At 35.8% G+C, this 22,811-nt stretch overlaps 5 protein-coding genes across 9 annotated transcripts; 2 read left to right on the plus strand and 3 right to left on the minus strand.

The window, feature by feature from the left end:
* Positions 1-953: 953 nt before the first annotated feature.
* LOC124297352 (ras-related protein Rab-40C) lies at positions 954-6,590 on the plus strand. Of its 5 annotated transcripts, none has more exons than XR_006906579.1 (5): positions 954-1,383; positions 1,586-1,779; positions 2,200-2,422; positions 2,519-5,205; positions 5,296-6,590. XR_006906579.1 is itself a non-coding variant. In XM_046748276.1 (4 exons), exons 1-4 carry the CDS (start codon positions 1,218-1,220, stop codon positions 2,824-2,826), a joined length of 891 nt encoding a protein of 296 aa, XP_046604232.1. In that variant the 5' UTR covers positions 954-1,217; the 3' UTR covers positions 2,827-6,590. The 5 variants fall into 5 exon arrangements, 3 of the variants coding, with proteins under 3 accessions (XP_046604232.1, XP_046604234.1, XP_046604235.1); XR_006906578.1 differs by having other exon boundaries at positions 2,519-4,802; positions 4,868-6,590; XM_046748276.1 differs by having other exon boundaries at positions 2,519-6,590.
* Positions 6,327-9,961, minus strand: LOC124297353 (glucose-induced degradation protein 4 homolog). Its single transcript, XM_046748280.1, has 4 exons — positions 9,728-9,961; positions 9,204-9,371; positions 8,135-8,367; positions 6,327-8,022 (listed from the first exon to the last, which is right to left on the minus strand). Exons 1-4 carry the CDS (start codon positions 9,872-9,874, stop codon positions 7,959-7,961), a joined length of 612 nt encoding a protein of 203 aa, XP_046604236.1. The 5' UTR covers positions 9,875-9,961; the 3' UTR covers positions 6,327-7,958.
* A 238-nt stretch (positions 9,962-10,199) lies between these two features.
* LOC124297503 (BTB/POZ domain-containing protein KCTD5) lies at positions 10,200-15,093 on the plus strand. The gene is made up of 4 exons (XM_046748614.1): positions 10,200-10,426; positions 10,588-10,884; positions 11,240-11,368; positions 13,482-15,093. Exons 1-4 carry the CDS (start codon positions 10,202-10,204, stop codon positions 13,509-13,511), a joined length of 681 nt encoding a protein of 226 aa, XP_046604570.1. The 5' UTR covers positions 10,200-10,201; the 3' UTR covers positions 13,512-15,093.
* A 1,872-nt stretch (positions 15,094-16,965) lies between these two features.
* On the minus strand, positions 16,966-18,689 carry LOC124297504 (ragulator complex protein LAMTOR2). Its single transcript, XM_046748615.1, has 3 exons — positions 18,501-18,689; positions 18,090-18,252; positions 16,966-17,758 (listed from the first exon to the last, which is right to left on the minus strand). Exons 1-3 carry the CDS (start codon positions 18,566-18,568, stop codon positions 17,609-17,611), a joined length of 381 nt encoding a protein of 126 aa, XP_046604571.1. The 5' UTR covers positions 18,569-18,689; the 3' UTR covers positions 16,966-17,608.
* A 593-nt stretch (positions 18,690-19,282) lies between these two features.
* On the minus strand, positions 19,283-21,925 carry LOC124297827 (radial spoke head protein 6 homolog A). The gene is made up of 11 exons (XM_046749148.1): positions 21,807-21,925; positions 21,534-21,723; positions 21,237-21,439; positions 21,063-21,150; positions 20,717-20,956; positions 20,531-20,653; positions 20,302-20,455; positions 20,015-20,166; positions 19,733-19,956; positions 19,454-19,644; positions 19,283-19,350 (listed from the first exon to the last, which is right to left on the minus strand). Exons 1-11 carry the CDS (start codon positions 21,923-21,925, stop codon positions 19,283-19,285), a joined length of 1,752 nt encoding a protein of 583 aa, XP_046605104.1.
* Positions 21,926-22,811: the final 886 nt, after the last annotated feature.

A 22,811-nucleotide genomic window follows, 5' to 3' on the forward strand; every position in this document is an offset into this window, starting at 1 on the left:
TGAGTCGGTGCTTCGCGCAGAAGTGGGTCAGATTACTAGTTTTTGGCCGTAACTTGTTTAATGCTTTCTCAGAGTATCTTACTTCATGTGATCAATTCACAAGAGCTCTCCAAAAATCAGATTGTCTTCACTCGATTTGATGTCGGAATAGAATTCCCTTCTCACCCAGCTCATCAATAGTCAATATATATCGATTTGAGAGGTTTTTCCCGTATTCGTAACATTTCTGTTCATTATATATCTGTAGGGGGCAAAACGTTCAAGTTTCATCGTCAGCCAGATACAAATCATGATATTGAAAGGAGTGATGTTAAAAAAATTAGTATAACCTATTTCAAAAGCAAATTTTAATTATGTTATTGTCAATTCTACATTGATCCTCGAGCTTCTATTGAATTAAACCCTCGAGACACCCTCAATATCTACGTAATAATGCGAACGTAGGCTATCTCAGGCTCCTCCGTATGATCAGCGGGTTGCGTGTAATCAGGTGCAAATGTATAAGGGTAAAACAGTTTACTGCACTTACCGAATCTGTAATCATTATTCCACGCCGTCGATAATATCAGTAACGTATCATATTTAGTAACGTTGCCGTTCCAATAATCGCTTGAATATGAATATTTTGTAACGTAAAACGTTCGCTATCAACCAGAATTTCACAAGTCGTACGAAGTATGCTGATTCAAAAAATTCGCATTCAAATCGTGCGCGCGACGTGAGATCAACGGTTGAACCGAAAGAGCATACAAATGATACAAATAAAAAACGAAATGACAGACGTATTTACCGAATATCATCATGATATTGTGAATTGCTCGAAAAATCTGCAAGTACAGTTACGAACAGATAGACGCAGTTTAAAATTTTTCACCCGTTCTTTGTCTTGCACCCTTTTTTCATCGGCCATTTCAACCGCCGTGACTGCAACCCAATATTCGCGCTCCGGTAGTCTGGCATATGGTGAACAGCATCTGCTAAAGCCCCGACACTTGGGCCCGTGTTGTCTGTTGTTTTGTTGTGATTTTGGCTAAATAGTAGAACGGAGATGTGCGCGGAATAACCAAGGGCCGAAAATTTTCCTATCGGCTTACAGAAAATCTGTATCGTTATTCGACAAGCCTCTCGCGTTCGCTTACCTACTAAAAGACAGATACAGGGACGACCGCTTAAAGGGTCGTGTGCAGTATGCGTAATATTTGTGAATCGGGGATATTATGGCTGCGGGAGAAGCCAGTACGAAACCTCGTCAAGAAAAACAATACGATTACCTTCTGAAGTTTCTATTAGTGGGTGACAGTGACGTTGGAAAACAGGAAATACTCAGCGGTCTCGAAGACGGTGCCGCTGAATCTCCTTTTTGCAGTGGCAGCGGTAAGCAATGTACGACATGTATATGTATATATATATATACACATCCATACATACGATATATATATATATACACACAATATACGTATACACGTATACACATGTACACATTTCACATAATAAGAAATGTTTTCATTTTTCTCGATACTTTAATCATCTGTCACTTGTGTCTGCTGCGCAACGAGTTCCAATTATATCATCGGCGTATTTCTAGCCTATAAGACTACGACGATACTCCTCGATGGTAAACGAGTCAAACTTCAGCTGTGGGATACGTCTGGTCAAGGTAGATTCTGCACTATCATAAGATCGTACTCTCGTGGGGCTCAAGGAATTCTCCTTGTCTACGATATCACTAATAAATGGTCATTTGATGGCATCGATCGATGGCTCAAAGAGGTGGAAGAGGTGAGTAGAGAATTATCAATAATACTGAAACCTTGGCGATGTATTTGGCGTGCGGTCTAGTGAACAGCAGGTCGAACCAATTATAACATTGTAATTCAAGAAATGCCACTGAGTAGATTTTCTTATATTAAATATCTAAAAGCATATTAGTCTTTTAATTGAACTTGGTCGTGGCTAATTCTGTTCTTATCAAATTCAGTAGGTATTAGCTCGATATAATCAATAACATAAAAACATGTAATGGGTAAAATGAGTTCATAAACAAAATTTGCAAGAATATCGTGATTTTGGCATAAGAACCTACACATCCTATACATCCCTGATCTAATTAGTGGCTACAACATATCTTGAAATACATATTAGCGATATTTTAATTACTTAGATACCTTATTACCTGCTAGATAACAATTTTCATTATAGCATGCACCAGGCGTGCCGAAGGTCTTGGTTGGCAACCGTCTCCATCTTGCTTTCAGAAGGCAGATAGGAGAACGTGAGGCTGAAGCCTACGCAGCAAAGAATCGTATGGCATTCTTTGAGGTTTCTCCCCTATGCGACTTTAACATTCGTGAAAGTTTCTCGGAGCTTTCTAGGATGGCTCTTCATAGGAATGGCATGGAAAGACTGTGGCGATCAAACAAAGGTAACTTTCTCCTGCTTGGAATGAAATCAGAACACCGATCAATATATTTGGAATAATTGTTCGCTACAATTTAAAATATTTTGTCAACCATTTCAGTTCTGAGTCTTCAAGAACTTGCTTGCCGTGCCATAGTAGCTCGTACGACTGTTTACGGGATAGACCAGCTGCCGTTGCCTACCTCAATAAAATCACATTTAAAATCATACGCAATGACGACAACGTCGCAACTTCGTTACAATGGAAATCGGTCGATGAGTTCTAGCAAGAGTCTTGGATCTCATCACCGGAAGTTACGATTCGTTGGAGCAAGTCACAACGGACTCTCAACACCAGGCAGTTCACCAGGCAGCATAGCTGATTCTCGCACAAATTGTGTGGGTCGTAACTCATGTGAAATATCCTGAGGGTAGAATTAAGATAGTCTCGGGTAGACACGTTGTATAATATAAGTAATGAGCATAATTGTGCAGGTAGTGATGATCGGAGGAGTGTGAAAGAAGTGTACCATACGTTGTTTATACGTTAATGCGTCGAAATTTAATATTATTTTATATATTATGTTCTGTGGTGTAACGGGGAGGGGGGAATAACCCCAGAGACATAGCACAGAGTTTGTACCAAAAAAGTTCACAGGATCGTTAGTAGCTAGAGAAAAGAGATGAAAAAAATGAGAAAACAATTGACAATTATCTAATATTCATTTTGGATTTTGTACTTACGATATATTGTTCTTGGTCACTGAAAGTGAAAGCTTTGAATTGCACTAGATATTTTCAAAGTTCAATAGAGTCAGAATTTGGCTATTGCCATTGAGTGTCACTCACTGCTGTAAAATAAAAAAGAAACGAATTTTTTTTTAAGTTATGGAAGTCGAAGAATGGATTGGGTAATGTATTTAAGTATGTGTTTTTTGTCGTTGCAGTGTAAAATATAGTATCGATTAGATTTTTTTGTAGCAAAAATCATATACAATAGAATAAGCAAAGCAATATATTAAGTATAATGGTGTAACTAAATGTGAATGATTCGAATTATGTACGAATTTTATTAAGTTGACGCTGCCAATGTATTAGATGTCGACAATAGGCACGAAAATGGACGTCCATTTGAAATAAGAAATGTAATATAAATTTTCTTGCAATTTTGCAACAATACTTGCTGAGATTTAATTGAAAATAACTACATATTGGTATCAGTATTTTTCTTATAAACACTTGTTTGATGCATCTCTATAATAACCATGAATCCATTTTACATTTTTCATCCTTTCAATACGACACACCTACTTAATCTTATCATTCAAATCGACTATTTCCTCCATCGTCGAGCGTTTACGTCAAGTTCAAATTAATGTATACGTCTTAGATACCGTTAAATCAAATTATCTGAATTTGTAGTTGTGTATTAATGCATGTAAATGAATATGTTTCCAACAAATTTCACCAAAGTCAATCATCGTTTGACACCCACTGTTAGAAATTCGTTGATAATGTTAGATTGCATCAGTGTGTTTTTAGTCTTGAAAATGTATTACGGGGCGAGACCCTATTACATATTTGACTCACAAAAAGTATTAGCGGTACAACAAGAAAGAAAAAACCATGTTAACTCGTATTGCTTGTACATTGAAAAGTGAAGAAAAAACCGAAAAATCAAATAGCACATACAAAATATCATTTATCACTCAAAAGCAAACAATACGGCTCTTTGTTCACAAATTATATTAGCTATAAAACGATATTGTATAATTATCTATAACGATTAAAAGAAAAAAAAACTTTTCAGCTACAAAAAAATTTTTTATATTTTTCCCTTGTCGCAAATTGCTTTGGTCTAGAGCTCATGAAAAATTTGCTTTCTGTATAAACAATCGTTTATCGCAATTTCGTGAGGGTCTTGTTTTGCCAGAGTCTAACTATTTCAGGAATTTCGTATTTAACTATTTTAACTTATTTCTGTAACAGTATAGCGAAACAGTCTTACAATCGGGAAAAAAAATTTATGTCGCACTTCAAAGGCGGGTTGATTTTAGAGAAAATATAAACTTTCAAAATGTCTACCAGAGAACTGGGAGTTGCAGGTGATGGACCTTGCATAGTAAACCAAGAAGGAGATCACGGCCCGATACACCGGCAATTGAAAGAAGTGATTGAGCTAGTGAGTTCGATGAACCAGAAATTAGAAGATTGTGCTGTAGAGTGGCAAGCAAAAATATCTCAAGCACAGTGGAGGATATTAGACACAAAGCCAGGCGATAATAAGCCTTGGGAACAGTCGGTCTTAGCACGAACTTATTTCACTGATAAAACTTTAGACGATGCATTTCAAGGGGTTCTGAAGTATAACAACACGTTTACTGATCACTTACAAAATTTTGTAGGTAAGTGAAGAAGGACCGAGAGTTTCCAAATGGCTCGCTAATGGGCATTTTATACATTTTTACAGCTTTGGTTCGCGGGGAACAGCCAACTCTAATCATTAAGCAAACCTGTAACGCTCAAAATCAGTGTTCGGACTCTAGTTTGGAGAATGAGGTGAAAAATTTACCTTCGGACTACTCGGTCTTAGAAGAAAACCCTGCTGTTGTCCGGAGGGGTAGAAGAAGTCTCAGCAGCATTCTGAACAAAGCTCAGGAGTCGTTTACAGATTTAATCAAGACCAAGATAGAGTTCGATACTAAGTTTCTGGGTTTCGAAGCTACACTGAATGGGAATGTCTGTGCTACATCTGATCCTTCACTCTCGTTATGCCAGATTTGTTCTAGAATTTTAAAATGTGGAATAGTAAGTTGATTCATAATTCACTTGTAAAATTTCTCATCGGTCTTGAGTTTTAGTTGTCATCAAAGACTGAATTATTCATATAACACACAGCCGGGTACCACAGCATGCAAGACTACAAAAAACCACAAGAATATAGAGCTGCATAAAAAGAGAACTAGATGTAGCAACAGAATCAAGCACAAGAGATTGAAACCAACAAAATGCGTACTCAGAACAAAGTGCACAAAAGTGACCGAGAAAACAATCAGAGAATCTTCACCGGTCAATACTTGTTTTAAGTGATTAGTCTGGTGTAACAAACGTCAGGATGTAAGACACGTACTCCATTACGTAAATTCAAGTGTACTGCCAAACTTAGCCTGTCAGATTTGATCCTTTCGTAAATTTGTTGGTATATAGGTATATGTATATATATATTACATGTATCAATTATAATCTGCAACATTGTTATTGTCGCATTTATTTAGCAGGTAATTTGATAAGATGGCAATGTCATTGCGTAGAAATGCAATAAATACAGTCATTCTCATTTTACCTCAATGTACTGTGAGATATTTTGGGTAAATATTGTCACCTAGATTGTTATCCTTATATTTTTATATCCATAGATACATTGCTCTGACAAATGTTCCTTTGGTACAATAAACCCGAATCTTCAACACAAGACAACAAATCGTATATTTATTACAAGGGTCTATTGCGGAAGTTTTTCTTCTTCACTTTTTTTTTTCAAAGTACCGTGCAAGATTCTCAAATTCTATACATCCCAAACTATGTCTAAGTCATATTAAATGCTTATAACGTCTCTGAAACCAGTTTACCCTTGTGCTATGGTACCCTGTATTTGTGTACGTTAGTATTATGTATACACATCTACACGCTATGCTAATTCTCACAAATATATCACCAACTTTCAAGCCTGGTGACATCTGGTAATGCTCAAACTTTAAAAATTCCAGGTGAATGTATCAAATTTGTAGGTAAGGTTGAAGTTAATTCTCAGTGAAAATACTTATAAAATTGCACAATATGCACTATTCTTCCCTGATGCAAGGAAAAAATGTATTGATACATTGACTTTATAATAAACTGTTTTAGCACTGACTTAGTATTGTTAAGGGTTTACGATTCCAAAACATTTATTGATCTGACATTTACAGTAATTTGTTTACATATTATATTATAGTTGACCAATAAGATCATAGAAAAGTTTTTACTACACCTTACACGCACCACCAATATTTAGGTAACTGCTTATACATTTAACTGGGACATGAATAATAATCACATAATGCAATTAACAACTAGTCATAATATGTGTTACAGAGAGACCTAAGACCTCTGGTATCACAATTCATTCAACTTTAAACCTAATAGTACAGAGGCAAAATACAAATATACCGTTATTTGTAAAACTGAGCCGTCGTTATATTCGTAAAACTTTTTGCGTGTATTACAGCACGTAAATATTGCTTTCATTAAACATAGGAATCATAACATTGCATGTGTCCCAAAATCATTTCAAATTCAAAAGAAATTTGTATTTTGCATTTGAAACAGTTTTTTTTTTTTTAACTTCATTAAAGTAGTCTATCCTACCTAATTTCTGTAAATTAATTTTACATGTCTAATCAGATCTATAAGCAGCTAGATAAATTTACATTGAAGTGAACTTCATGAATTTTTTGTTTTTTGCTTCGATGCCATAAATTGCTATAAAATTTATAATATTATTTTTTTCAATATTATAATGACAGTGGATTGTGAAACAAATAAAACTTGTAAAACAAATTAGGTCATATTTATAGCACTAAGTTGCGAATTGTTATAATTTACATACATACCTAGCCATAAAGTTATGAATTTGTTGAAAATTGTGGGAGTTTTCAGTATTGTAGCGCGTCATAATTCCGTTAGCTCATAAGTCAAAAATTTCGAAAATTAAATTGAAAAAAAAAAAAAAAACACTGAGAAAAAGTGCAACCACGGATCATTTGTATCGCGTAGAAGTTGAACACGGCATATAAATAACACTGAATTTGAAATTTTTTCCCTTAGCCCTTAGTCTTGACTCTTGATAGATAATAAACCGTTTTACATGTAAACTGTAAATGTACAAACGTAGAATAAAGCATGGTATCAAAACAAATAATAACAACAATTTTGTGACAAAATCACTAACTCTACAAGTTTTCTTCTCTTCTTTTTTTTCTCTTCACAAAGGAAAAAACACAACCTTCGAATTCCAATATTAATTTTGTATTTTGAGAGAAAAAATACGCATGTTCCTGACACACTGACTGCAAGCACATATGTAACAGTACAAAAAGAATTTTCAGATGCGTTTAATTGATAAAAGCCATCAATTGATTTATTTCGATTTTAAAACACCTTACAATGAATACTTGTATAATTAATCATTAATAAGCAAGCGTATCACTCGTCGAGGCACTCTGTTCCTCTACCGTTCCATAATAAATAACAACCAGCTCGACTCTTACCGTTTGTATTCATACAAACTTAAAAGAAGCGCATTGTTTTATTAATCGGTATCAATACAGACTTATACGTTGCTAATAAAATGATAACCCAATTTGCCAATTTTCTCAGCCTCGAGTTTATAAAATTAATATACAAATTTGTCAAGACAAGGGGTATATGTCAATTTCTGAATTTGGGATTATTATGAGATCGGTATGCCATAAGGGAAGGGATTCAGAAGGGCAACTGGGGCTGAGAAGCTGGCATTACTTTCACCTGAATTCATAAATTTGTATACTGTGTTCGGGAACATGTCGCAGATTCAACGACTGGAACCTACAACAATAATACACCAATAGACATTAAACAACATCATAGATTATGTCTCTTAGCATATGTGTTATCATATACCGGACTAAAACATGTGCAAACAAGTTAATGTACAAACCATTCAGAGCTGCGATGGTAATAGTAGCCCTCGATTGATGCCGCAGACTTCTGGAAGCAGATGTAATAAAATCCAGCAAAGGAAGCACCATTAATGTCTGTGATCGTGTGATCAGGCACCAAAAAGTGCTCCTTCCATCTCATAAACACAAAGTCCGTCCCTTTAAGAGCTTCATAGTCAAAGGTATCAGAGTTGAAAGTCTTGGCATACTGACAGAAAGACTCGAATTTGCTCTGTAATAATAGCAATCACCATTTTCACTACTGCATATATACATAGAAATTAGGTGAATACATTAAAGGGTATGAAAATGGAGTTGAAATGAATGAGAAAAATATGTAAAACAGTGGTATTCTGAGTCTTCAAATCAAAAAACTCATATAGAGTATAAATTCATTTTTAAAAATAATATTCAAGCAGAACTTTTTGTGCAAATAGTTCCAAACAATATGTTCATAAATACAAGTCGAGTTGTGTTCCACAGACTTTTATTCGGTAAAAATTTTATAAATCTACATGTGAGGGCATCTCACACGAATGAAGGGTGTAAGTCTTTTCATGTTTTATCTAACACCAAAACCATTTACTCATATTCAAAACAATATGGTAATCAGTTCAACAAAGATAAAAGAGAAAAAATATACAGTTATTTCAAAATATCAGAGCCTTATTTCTGATAAGTTCAATTGTATTTTCAGCCAGTTTCAATGGTATATCTGCCTCAACTGTTACAGAATTCACATATGAATTGAGTAAATGAAATACACATGCATACTTATCACCACAAAAGATAAGCAGAACTAATTTCATCTCATGAAATTGCGGGATTATCACAGATATATTATGTCACTAATTACTGAGAAAACAACTTTGATTATCTAACACTTGCATGACAAAGACAACAACTTTGGGAGGGAAAAATAGATAGACAATGTAGTTCATAACGAGCCTTGTTTCTATAACTTTTGAACTCTTGATAGTACGATTTTGCCCTGTCAGGTGAATTATGAGAAGTATTATACAAAGAGAAATTTGTATTCAAAACTTATTCAAAAAGTTAAGAACAAACCCAATGTTTCTTGTCAACATCCTCATTGGCGTCCCATTTTCGAGTGAGAAAAGGATACTTCTTAGATATGATTTCACCGTCGAAGAACGTTGTCAATGTAGGGTACTCTTCAGTTAACCCTTTAATTTTGAGGTACCCGCATAAGTAGCTGTTTTCTTCGTCGACATGCTGAAATGAGATCAACGACGAGAGGATTACAAGACGAGGCGAAGCGTGCTGTAATTAACTTAAAATTCGTCAGCTGAGAGCTAACATTATATTTGGTACAATATTGTAGCTGATTAACCTATAAATGAAAACGTGATAAACACGGATCAGCGTGGATGATTGGAAATGACATTAACGTTCGTTAAAATAAAAATCCGCAGACTAGACACCGCGTTCAAACAGGCCTGAGTAAAGTGTCAAAACCCAGCGCGGCTCGGTTATCTGGAGAATTGGTACCCAGTTAGACACCGAGAGGTGTTCAGCAGAATCCCAACGTTGAGGCGTAATTAATCCGCAACACGAGTAGCACAACTAACCTGCAAAATAACCTCGACGTCGTAACTATTTCCTTTCGATTTTTGCGAGCCTTGAAATCTCGAGCCGTTGTAGAGGAGGGACTTTGTAACTCCAGGTTGCTTCGAGTTAGCAGGCGGCGGTGGCACCACGTCTACTTTCACCGGCATTCTAAGCCTGAGTGCTCAAACCGAGCCAACAACCATCAAACATCTCTTCGTCACAAGATCATCGCAATGACTGCCGGTAGCGCACGAAAGATGGTTGGATTTATATAAGGTCTCGACCCCGAACAACGCTGATCAAATTTGCAGCTGACTCGCGACCTGTTGTGTAAAGACGATCGAAAAATATGAATGCAAATATGCCAACTGAGATCTATTAGCCGCGGTTCCAACGCTTGCATTTTTTTATCGCGGACCATAATCGCCTAGTTTTTCGATTGCTCAAAGCAGTTGTGCGTACGTTTTCCGGATCCATGTTAACGGTGATCGGAAATGGAAGGAGAATGTTGTGTCAAAACTAAGATGGCGGAGTTTGGCGATACAAACTCCCACGACGGAGTGACGGAAAATAACCTTCCGAAACGGTGTAACAATCAGTGGGTGAAATTGAATGTCGGTGGGACGTATTTCTTGACGGCCAAAACGACGTTGGCCAGAGATCCGAACTCGTTTCTCTATCGGCTGTGTCAGGAAGACTCGGATCTCATCTCTGATAGGGTTAGTTTACACTCGAAAAGAACCGGGACTTTTAAAATCGTGCGCTACACACGACAGCATAAAACTCCACGTCTCGTCTCGAGCGTCGAGTTCCCACCACGTGAGTATATATGGCCTCAAAATTCTAATTTGCTTCTTTTTTTTTTTTATTACATCAATAGGATGAAACTGGAGCGTATTTGATCGATCGAGATCCAACTTACTTTAGTCCAGTTCTGAATTACCTGCGTCACGGTAAGCTAGTTATCAACAAGGACCTGGCTGAAGAAGGAGTCCTAGAGGAGGCTGAATTCTACAACATTACCGAGCTCATTAGATTGGTCAAGGAACGAATTCTTCTCAGGGATACACGGCCGATGCGCGACTCTAAGAAGTATGTATACAGGGTATTGCAATGTCACGAGGATGAGCTGACACAGATGGTTTCCACAATGTCGGATGGGTGGAAATTTGAACAGGTATGAATTGCTCGTTTGGCTTAAAGAGGAATTGGGTGCGCGATTCTGCTGATAAAGTGTCTGGATGAAAAGTTAGTAGAGTAAAAATGCACTTAGCCAAGTTAAATTTGATTGAAGGAATATTCCCTCAATCAACTGGAATTTATTAGCTCAATCCAGAGGATAAACGGTTTTTTCTACGTATTACGAAAATATCTTAAACTCCGACAACTTCAGTTATAACTCTGAAATCGATATTTCGTCATATACTTACTTTTCCAAGTACTCAAGTAGATTGTGCACCCAATGTATTCGTAGCGCAAATCAATGTAGTAATTACAATGATTTGCTACTTTCATCTTTTGTCTCTCTATAGCTCATCAACATTGGATCCCAGTACAATTATGGAAATGAGGATCAGGCGGAGTTCCTGTGCGTCGTTAGTCGCGAGTACGGAGCTAGTCAGATCAGCAGCAAGGAACAAGAGGCGACTGATCGTGTGAAGGTATTGACACCTTATACAAACATCCTACATTCCCACCCTACTCAGAGCAGTCACGATTCATGATTCGGGAATAAGTGTTACAGTTTTTTTTGTACTTGCACACTACCCTTACACCTCCATCACCAGCATTGATATTAAGCCTGGTTTTATATTCCGTAATTTTTGTACAATTTTCTCTTGAATACCGTTTTTGTTAACGGACATTCAAAAGAGCTTCTTGAGCTGGTACAGTATTTTAATCTAGCGGACCAATTTATTAAATAAATATACAAAACAGAATACGATAGAAATATGTCATTCTCTAGTAAGAGCTAAGTATGGCTGTGTATTTCATTACTGGAAAACTTGCTGTACAAGTATCTCTTACATTTTAAAATTCGTTAATTTTAATTTTATTACGAATGGTTTTTGTACTAAATATAATGAAGTTTCATTGCATATGCAGAGAAGTGAGGAAAGATTCGGTATTTAGTTTTTATAGAAATGCCAGTATTTGTTTTACTAGTAGCACATTGTAGAAGTATTGTATTAATCATTTTTTATTGTATTTACCATTATGTAGATTGTCCAAAGATTTTCAATAACAAATCGAACAATTTGCTTTAGCTAGATGAAGTTTTTAATACGGACCTTGTATACTAGTGGATGTGAATCAAGAACATCAGAAAACAGACTCTCTGAAAACTTAATAATAATGACAGTGAAATTGTATGCGCGTAGTTTAACGCTTTCTTTATTCCTTATTTTTTTTTTTTTCACACTAACAATAGTGATTTTATAATGTTTCATGTTCATAAAAGCCCTGCACTTCCACTGGTATACATATTGTATGATATTTTTTATATAATATACTACTTAGAGCAGCCACTACGAATGTTGATAGGTGTTACTGTATCCAATTTTATCGGGGTGTTATTCATTCGTTTTGCCTTCATAGATCTTATAAGATTAATCTTATCGTCAGGAAATTATCAATGTTTCCTGGAAGAATAATGCCTCGACAAACATCATATTGTAATGTTTCAACATTGAAACCTGGTGGTTCTGAACATGTTATATGTAGAACATACATATAAGTAATTTTTTTACCAACTTTTTCCGCCTTATAGAACAAAAATTAATTGGGAAATTTGAGAACATCGATTTCTGCCTAATAATTTTCACGCTTATAATCGTGTATTTATCAATTTTTTCTAGTAATGTGTTTTCAGGCACGTTTCCTTGTCATATTAAAGGCGAGGAAACTTAGTTTTTATATTATTTAATATAAATTATAGAGTTTCCGCACCAGTTTCAATCAATGAAAAAAATGGAAAATTATAATAAAAGAATTTTGGAATCTTGGCTCTGATTTGTCAAATTCCAGCATCTCAAATCAAAAGGTAATCCAGATATGAGAAGGGTGATGTTATACATTTTTAAGCAATTCTTGAACGCGCATACTAGCGAGGCAGTAGATATCTTGTGACTGAAATTAATGTTGTTTAATGTGAATTTAACGAGTCTCAAATTAAGTAATTTAGATTCGATGTATTATCGAATATTCATCACAAGGCTGATCTATACATGCATGTTGTTCTTTGGAGTGTTTATATGTGATTTACTTTTATTTTGTTCAATTTTCGCTCCTCGTTACCATTGTATTGCATGCTATTCGTCAAATAAATAGTTATTTCATCCCAGTACAATTGGTTTGGTTACTATCATCACCCCGTCTTGCATGGTTACTCTGGCATGTTGATACATGGGTACAGAAATTAACTTTGGTTACAGTAATTTCTAATGTGATTGTCCAGTAGTGCGTTGTTGTATCCCTGCTTTCTCGTACTGAGAACAGTTATTATATTACTTTATCATATTTATGATCACATCGATAATACATGTAATTATATACAATATCCATCGCGTAGATATAGAAAAGATTATCTAGAATTCCACGTAACATTAAGGTAATTGATCAAAAATAAGTAGGAATGACAATATAATAAAGAAAAATGGTTTTATCCATCATGTATTTTAAAATGAATCCAAAAGCACCAATAATTATTTTAAAAGCACATGAAATAAAATAAAATTAAAAATAATAAGTTGGAGTTGTTCGATTCTATTCTAGGTCCTACAGCAGAAGGGCTCACGCATGTAAATCTAGTCCTGCTAGACCAACGTTGCAGCAAGAAGACGAAGACTGTGTTTTTCTTTCTTTCAATTTTTTTTTTTTTTTTTCTGTTTAACTTAGCAGCTCGATTAATAAAATTTATATAGTTATGTACACACCTCTGCAACTATGTTGTTAGCATAACTTAACGAAAATAGTTTGGTAATCGGTAACATGTAACGAGTGATGAAAGTTTGTGACAATATCACGATTTCATTATTTGTTGCAGAGGCTAAAGAAGAAATAAATTCACGTACTACACATCGCAGGCATACACCGAAAACTCTTTAAGTCCAAAAGTAAACTATTTTTGTTGCATGTTGTATCGCATAATGGAGATATTTTTAACATACTGACAAAAATTCTCATCAACTTGATGTTATTTCCATCACGAATATGGATCGCATGCTCTTCCCATTTTCGTGAATTTTGGATTTCAAGGGTATTTGTCTCGTGTTGTATTCCAACGATTTGTATGATAAGTATATATTATAAATTTGTTGTTATTTAAATATTATTATTATATTAAATAGAATGTGTTGCCTGACGGTTAACAAGATGGTTCTGTATAGTAGATTTATAATCGAAATATTCATGACCTGTTCACTTGACAGTGGACTAACTATAAAAACATTAAATAAACTAAACGAATAAATGAAAAATAAAAAAAAAAATAATATAAATAATAGGAGAGTACACTCTCAAAGCCGTTAACAATTTTCACGACATTATGGTAATAAGATAAGAAGCATTATCCTGCTGTTGAAGGTGCCAGGGAGGACGAATCGACGACAGTGTAGCAGCACATAATTTTTTTGATTTTGAAATCACCTGCACCTCCAACAATGAAACAGTTTATGATTCAATCATTGCTACTAACTTTCAGACAACATTTACAGACAAATGAGCTTTCAGACATTGAAAGTGTCTAGTATTAAAACGTTCGAATTTTATGTTTACCGTTGGATAAGATGTAGTCGATAAACGTTGTTGATTTTATTTCTCTAAGTACACACTACCCTGAATACAGAATTTGATAAAGTGTATTTCTGTGATGAACTGTCCATGGTTCATCATTGCGGTTTCTCACAGTCAGTACATGCAGCTACGAATTACATGCATCAAACGGTACTGGAACGATAAATTAATATTACGTGGTAATTTTATAAGAGCAATGGAGTAGCGAGTTGTTCGGTACACCTGCAGTCACGTGTTCATATTATAAACTATGACTATTTGTATGTTCATGCGAAATGATGTGAAAAAGATCGATTAATTATTTATATGTACCAGGAAGGATATTTTCTGATTTTGACATTGAAACAAAAAATCTCCTTATGAAGATTCTCATGAAACCTACTTCAAGTTTTAAATATCTACTACGAAAAATACTCGGAATCAAAATTATGAGCAGTAAGAAACAGCATGTATTGTTATTCGTAAATAATTTATCTGTAGATAAGGAAAATATTATTTTGAAATTCACAGCTAATAATAACTATCATCTGGCGATCGAGTCTCATGTCAATTTCCATAAAAACTTCTATAATAAAACGACTATTTTCCAGTAGCTCAATTAATTCTTATTGTATAAAGCATGTTTTTATTTTCTTCACCTTCATTTTCAATTATTCTTATAGGTTTGTTCTAATTTTTTGCTAATTTATATCTATCATCTTAGATAATCTGAATCATTCATCACTGCACTGCCGCTATACAAACATATTTTACATTTATACAATGAGTTTTAACGCAGAATAAATTTGGAATAAATTATTACGACCAACTTGATGAAAAATTCTTACTGAAGTGGTAAATATATGTAACTTTTAGTATTAAGTACAATAACGTACAGAATCTGGTACTCAATTATCTTTGTGGATGAGAAAAGAATATAAAAATAACAGTAACAATAATGTTTATAGAAGAATAAATCTGCATAAATATGGATTAATCGTCCGCGACATGTCTATCGTTCATTGTTAAAACGATTAAATAACATTCAACGATTTAACGTTAATATTTCCGTCACTATGACCTGTACTTTTTACATTGAATTCACACCACTTTATTTGAACATATCTCAATAATCAAACAGCGATTGATTGATTTAGAAGTAAGCAATAGTTGCTTGGAACGACTTTATATCGACCGGTATCTGTAGTTATATTCTTTACTATTACTATTATTATTACTATTCATATATTTGTACAAAGCAATGTAACGACTGTAAAAAATTGTTCGACAAGTAACTAAAGGGGTAAAAAAATGAATAATAATAACACGACACAAATTATAATTAGAAGAATATGTAGGGACAAAGAGAGAGTATGTTGTTACGTTTTTATCACATGTTTTAGAACTTTGCACTATTATAATCATAATATTTTACTCTTTAGTTTATATCTCGTGAAATGAATATATTGTTAGATATATATTTTTCAATCATATTCCACCGTTGAATGAGTTGCGTTGATTTTATACACACGAAAAAATTTAGATATATTGTGATATTTGTATAAACTAGAATTGAAAATCGTTAGTATAATATTTTGGGTGACATCTGCAAAGGCTGTAGAGTTTATTATATAAGCCTCGTGGGAAATTTATGATTAATAAATTAATAATAAACCCCATCATAGGTGTTTTGTTTCATTTTCTTTCCTTCTTTGTTTATTTACACATCATTTCAAGTATTGAGTTGATCATTTATTGGCAAATTTAATACACCAAGTAACTTTCCAATCTTGATTCACCAGTCTACTGTTAAAATTCCTCATTGAAAAATTTGTTTCGTCGGTCCTTTATTTTCTTACACTTCTCAACAAACATACAACTTTGATTATACATTACTAACTCTTGAGAATGTTCGTTACAGTGTGGTGTATTGAGAAAAAAACTTCATAACGACAAGTCAATATTCATGTTCGTAATCAGTCGACGATATACAAATAGATTAATTGTGAATGTGTATGGTTATCTTCCATAGATGAAGATCTTAAGAAAATTTATGTAGCATCTTGTAGAAAGTAAGGCAAAAAACAGAAATTTGGATCATTCGGTCTTTCATTAACACGTTTGAATAACTTTTCAAAGATGGTATCGATAAATCGATAAATACGATATATACATGATAAATATTAATAAGTACACACGTATGACTATTTGGACATGTGAAAAAAATTTGTACTTTCATAGGCGAATTTCTAAATCAATTTTATACGTGTATTAAATTGTCGTTTAGAGATAAGAATTAGGATAATTAGCCTGCGACTAAATTACATGTAAATGAGTACATCGCAATGAAATCCATTTTCTGTTTTGTATTAAATTTAGCATTAATAAAAACTTGCACAATATTTCGTATAACGTAAATTATGTATAGTACCCTAGAAATATAATTTTCTGACGTGCTAAAAATATTTAGACAAATGCACGCACAGATCAAAGTTTCGACAGTGTTTAATCAATATTCTTTTTTTTTTTTTTTTTTCAAAGGTATGAAGTTATAACGAATAGCAATCACAGAGCATTATTGATATCGTACTATTCTATACATACGGATATGTGGTGTAACAAAATGTAAGCATAAATATTCGTATCACTTACAAAATTTGTAATAAACAAATGGTTCATTTGACAATCGTATGTGTTCCCTCATTTATAATTAGTATAAAATATAATTATCTTACAACCACATTAGACCTGTGCAATGATGTTTTATATTGATATTAAAAAGAAAACGTGATGTACCAAAGATGGATATAAGATGACTGACTGAGACTTGCTGAAATTCAGATATGGATAAACAATAGTAATAATAATTATACAACAGAGGTTGAGTAGTTAAGAAATTGTAAACTGATGATGTATTGGCAAACCTTTAAAAGTCATTGATTTTTTTATAAATATAATATATTGTTTGGTATGTACAGGCGGAATTACAAATTACGAAATCTGATGAAAAAATCGTAATAACAATATCAATAATAATAATAATAATAATAATAATAATAATAGTAGTAGAGTAACAGGATGAAAGTGAAAGAATACTCTTGTTATTCGATTACTTCAATTTCCCTTCATCATGGCATACTGGCTATCGTTTTCAACGGTTGATCCAGGTACTTAGCAAGAGCTTGTGCCTTTTCTCGAAGAAGGCCGAATCCCACATTTTCTTTGGCGTAAAGACAAAGCAGCAGATTTGCCACTTCTGTGACAACGACCTTACCCTCCTGAAAGATAATTCTTTTATTCAATACACTGTTATGCAACAAACAATACAAATTCAAAATTAATAACAGCTGGTAAAGAATACATTTAACAACTTGTTCCAATTGAGTAACAATTCGAAGTACTGAAAAAGCTGAAGAAAGAGAATTAGAAAGAATAAGGTCAGCAAGTTTACCCGTATTTCTGTACAATTATCTATGAAATACAAGTTTCGACACATTGATGTGAAAAGAAAGAGCATTGTGGTACAACAAAATTTTTAGTCTGGGCTGGAATAATATTTGAAGAATACAAAGGGAAGAACACGTAGCGAAAGATTAATCAAATGATCACCATGCAGTCCATCAGGATAAATTGCAGTTCGTCTTCCTTGAAGGCATTACGACCATTCTTTTCATAAGCTGACCAAATGTTGCTCGTTATCGCAGCAGTGACTCTGGCATCTTTATCTCCATATCCGCTGTAGGCAAGAAGCCCTCCGTCCCTACTAAGTAGCCTAAATTTACGTAACAAAAGTGGAGATGTAATACGGCGAACAAGTTATCGATCGAAAGCTCGCACAAACTAAAAGTTTCATCTAATAAGCACATTTGCCACGTGAATCTCATCTAATCATAAGACCATTGGCGTGGTCTGTCTATTTGTAGGGGGTAAGTCTCTGAGATTTATTGTTGGACGAAGATTGATGCGTATCTAGAAATTGATAGGTTAACTTTACTGTTTATCGGTTTTTTTCATACTCACAGTGTGTTTTCAACGCCCCCTGTATTCGCCTGACTGAGAACATGCGTAAGTGCTTTAGGTTTTAACATTGTTTATACCCTTTCAAGGCGTTCTTTCGATATTATTTGCACAACAAATATCACGTTTGACAGTTCACAGGCTGAGTCAACGGACTCTTGGTTGCGTGGAAGCGTTTCGTTTGTTCTTTTTTCTGACAGCTTATCGAATTTGTGTCAGCGCTCAGATTTCGATAGCTCGAATTTCGATAGAATTATCAAAGCTAATCGATTATCGGTGTGTGCAAAAGTTTGAAAGACATCTCACGTTCGACAAATCAACGTTTTTAAAAAAGATCGCACACCGTAATTATTACAGCAACACGACACTTACAATTATAAAACATTCAGTCTGACGTGACGACTACTTATTGAATTACTTTTAAAATTCAGAGTCACTCACAATACGATTTGTAGAAATAGATAAAAAATTTCCGACGGAACGAGTTGAATTGAGTTACCAAATTTAAATTATTTTTTCGCGCTGTGGTTTTTTTTGTTTTCTCTGTTAATGTACGTACGTATTACATCGAATTTAATTCGTAAATGAACTTTTCTAACATATCCATGAATTCTCTATCGTGCATCTTTAATTTGATAGGGATTTAACGGAATCAAAATTACGAAGAATTCGACATTTAGATATGTATTACTTGTTTTGAGAGACGTGTATATTTGTACTGCATATAAAATACGGTGTATTCGATGAAAACTCGAGTTTCCATTACACCTGTACTAATTCCTCTCCTAGTCTTCATCTTCGTCCTCCTCATCTTCGTCGGGCGACGCTTCCCCAAGTAACTCCTCTTCCTCTCCTGATAAAAAGATTACGTAAAAACAGAGAAAATTTGTGAAACTCGCATAACTTGGGCTGACAAAATTTGGAAAAATATTAAAAACGAGACGATCACGATTTACCCATGGGGGGTAGTTCCGGGGCTGGCAAATGAGCAATACGCCATTCTTCTTCCATTTCAAAAGTTGGATCCTGAACCTCCATCACTTCCGGTCCAATTTTGTACTGATCTTGGACAAGCGGCATACTCGGCGGCGTGTAATTGTACACAGTAAACTTGTGCCCCCAGCCAATGTACAAATTGGCAAATCTTCTATCGGATGATACAACTTGCCGGTAATTATGTTCATTCGGTGATCGAATACACCGATAAATATTGTTGTCACAGATTTAACGCTCACTTTCCAGTTGCGAAAGCGAAAGCTCCCGGCCAGAGATTTGATCGAACAATGGCGACGGCGAAGTCGGGTTGAACCAATGAAGACTGTCTTACTGTCCAGGCTGGAATAGTATCCAAGGATGCATCTTCCGACAGAGGAGTCAAAAGGGGAGGACCAACTTCCTTCTGCTGTGCTTCGGGAGCCCCTTCATCGTCCTCGTTGTCCTCTTCTTCCGCAAATTCTTCCTGCAGCAGCGCAAGGTTAGATGAAATAGATGTGCATTTTTTCCTAGGCATAATTCACCTCATCTTCTTCGGGAGCATTTGGGTTCCACCACGTGGTTCGACCCTGCTTCAGAATATGCTGTCTGTGGTGACACCAGTTCGACATGGAAGGATCAATAAGGTCCTTCAATGACAGGGGATCGTAGTGAGGATTTTCCGAAATGTTACCGCCTGGAAATCAGACGAAAGAGATTATTGCTGTTCGTTAACAGAAGACCTGTACTTAATTCATGGTAAAATCCTGAACGCAATATTCTACGAGTCTCTCAACAGTAAGTCTGTTCATAAATCTTGACATCCAATTACCCAGTCCTTCTTCCTCTTCGCCGATCTCTTCCTCTTCATCACCGCCAAAATTGTACCAACCAATTGGTGATATCGAAGTAGCAGCGGTGATGCGGGCGATTTGAGCTCGTAAATAATTTTTCTCAGTTCCCGGAAACGCGGGAAAAGTGTAAATCTGTTACAATCGAATTATTCGAACATCAAATGCGCCTTGACAAGCAATAATAAATCATCCTGCAGGATCAAGTACCGGTGTTTCAAGATTTCCCGTGAAACAGCGAACCATCAATCGCGCGGCGATTATTTGCTGAGCAGTTACGGTAGGCAGTTCAACCCAGTCATCGAGTCCAGGTGACGTTGAAACAAAGTACGTCTATTCGTGAGAAGAAAACGGAATTATAAAAAATAATCGACTCATCTCGCGGTCAAGGATTACCTTTTTGTTGACACCAGTGCCGATCCTTTCCGAAGGGATTTCCGGTGGTGGTTTCCAGTGGCCTTCAGGCAACGGCGGGAAATTCAAAACGAGGTGCTTTTCTTCGACGGCTGGATCATTCGACTCCATATCCGTGGCTAAGACCGCATTCGCAGCTTCTTTTTCAGCGTCGTCTTGATTTTCATTCACCGTTTCGGATACGTCGATTTCGCGCATCGTTTGCTCCGCAGCTTCTGTTACCTGGTAAAAAAAAAAAAACGCGGTTATTAATCAGCAAATTAAGCCAGTGGCTTTTGATTCCTAGCTCATATTTACGCAAAACTCGACAACGGCGAGAGTTTTTCACCTCTATTCGACGGTTGATCTCCTCCTCCTGGAGGTCCGCTTCCACAACCCAATAATTCTTCGGTCTACCGAGTATCTTTCCCCAAAATCTGAAAATCGGAAGTGAAAATACAGGTTAGTTTTATTCGCTGAAATCAGACAGTAGCGATGATTTTATCCGCACTCCGCAACTTGCCGGACATTTTCTATCGGGTTGTCCGCCATGAGCTTTCTGATCGACAGGTTTAAGATCACCATTTCAGCTCGTGGCAATCCTACTCCGGTCTGTTCGAAGTAATAAAGCAGGTCCAGCATGTTCGGCTTCCTCCGCTTTGTCTCGTCCTCTTCATCGTCTCCTGCGGGATCTTCCTCGCCATTTTCCGATGTCTGAACCGGCTGCTGGGGAGAGAATTTTTTTATGTAAATCGTGGAAAATCGAGACAAAGTTTGCCTCCCAAAGAGTGGCGTTTTGTCGAAAAATCACGAAACATGCCCGAAACAACTCGATCAGCTTTTTCGCGTCCTCATATTGAGCCGGAGGGACGTAAAGGTCGCGAAGATGGTCCTTTCTGCTACGGAATCGCTCCTCCTTGAGCTGTCGACTGTACTGTTCAAAAATATCAACGGCATTCTTGGGCCTCTCGGCTAGGATTTTATTGAGAACGTCGGTGAGGTGATCGTACCTGTAAAATCAGGGATTGCTTCACTCGACATGTGCTCGCGAAAATAATGACTATAAATTGAAAACGCGGACGTGAAAACTCACAGACTGTCTCCTGACTCGGGGCTGTGTTTTTGAAGGAACTTTTTTGCTCGTCTAATGTCGTGCTCCACACAGGGCAAATCGGCCGGCGGAACTTCCTCGATGTTGTAATTAAACGCCATGCTTTCAGGTGTTCAGCTGCTCTTCAAGTCATCGATTGCGATCCTGATTGCGCAGGAATTGTGGGAAATATGACGTATTTGCAATAATTTAACATGGGACAACCTTCGTGTAATTAAATGACAAATATTCCTGCGAGGGGATCGATGCTCTGCTCGTTAGCGACCGGAAGCCACTGAGAAGTGACAGAATGGATACATAAATGACAATTGAAGTGGTAAAAACTGCGCAGGATGAACAGAAGAAGAATCAACAAATTTAGACACCATTTTTATCCAATTCTGATTAAAGAGTTAATCTTCATGATTCAGGAACGACTTCATACTTTGATGATCGATTGAGTTGAACGAGTTTTCTATTGTTGGGTCGAGGAATTTTTTTTTTTCAACAGACGCAAATACAGTTTATTCTAGAACTAGATAGAAGAACTATGTTGCACGTGCAGTAGCGGACTTTAATCTAGTATTCGTCACACTCGTTATTAGGTTCAAGGTCCTCCGTACGAAAATCGAAATTCGGCCCACGCCATTTCCCCTAATTAGTTATTGCGGCGGAAAATTATCTTCCGCCCTAACTAATATAACGAAGATGAAATTATAAATATGACGAGAACCTCCCACTAGCGGTTTCCTGCCGAGCCTGCGATCCATTAAATTATCGTTTCCAGATGAATAACAAGAAGAAAGAAAATGTCATGTGATTGTGAAAAAGTCCACGGTTATTCACCGGACTATCTCAGTAACGAAAATTGGGCGAAAAAAACGTCTCGAAAAAACTTGAGTCATACCTGCTCAACGATTTCATTATCGTACTGTATTCACAAAAATTGGATCCTCGAAAATGAGCGATTATCTTATTTCGCGAACTGAGGCAGCTGAATTTTTCTGG

Source organism: Neodiprion virginianus, chromosome 2 (genome assembly GCF_021901495.1).
Source record: "Neodiprion virginianus isolate iyNeoVirg1 chromosome 2, iyNeoVirg1.1, whole genome shotgun sequence".
NCBI classification, from domain to species: domain Eukaryota; kingdom Metazoa; phylum Arthropoda; class Insecta; order Hymenoptera; family Diprionidae; genus Neodiprion; species Neodiprion virginianus.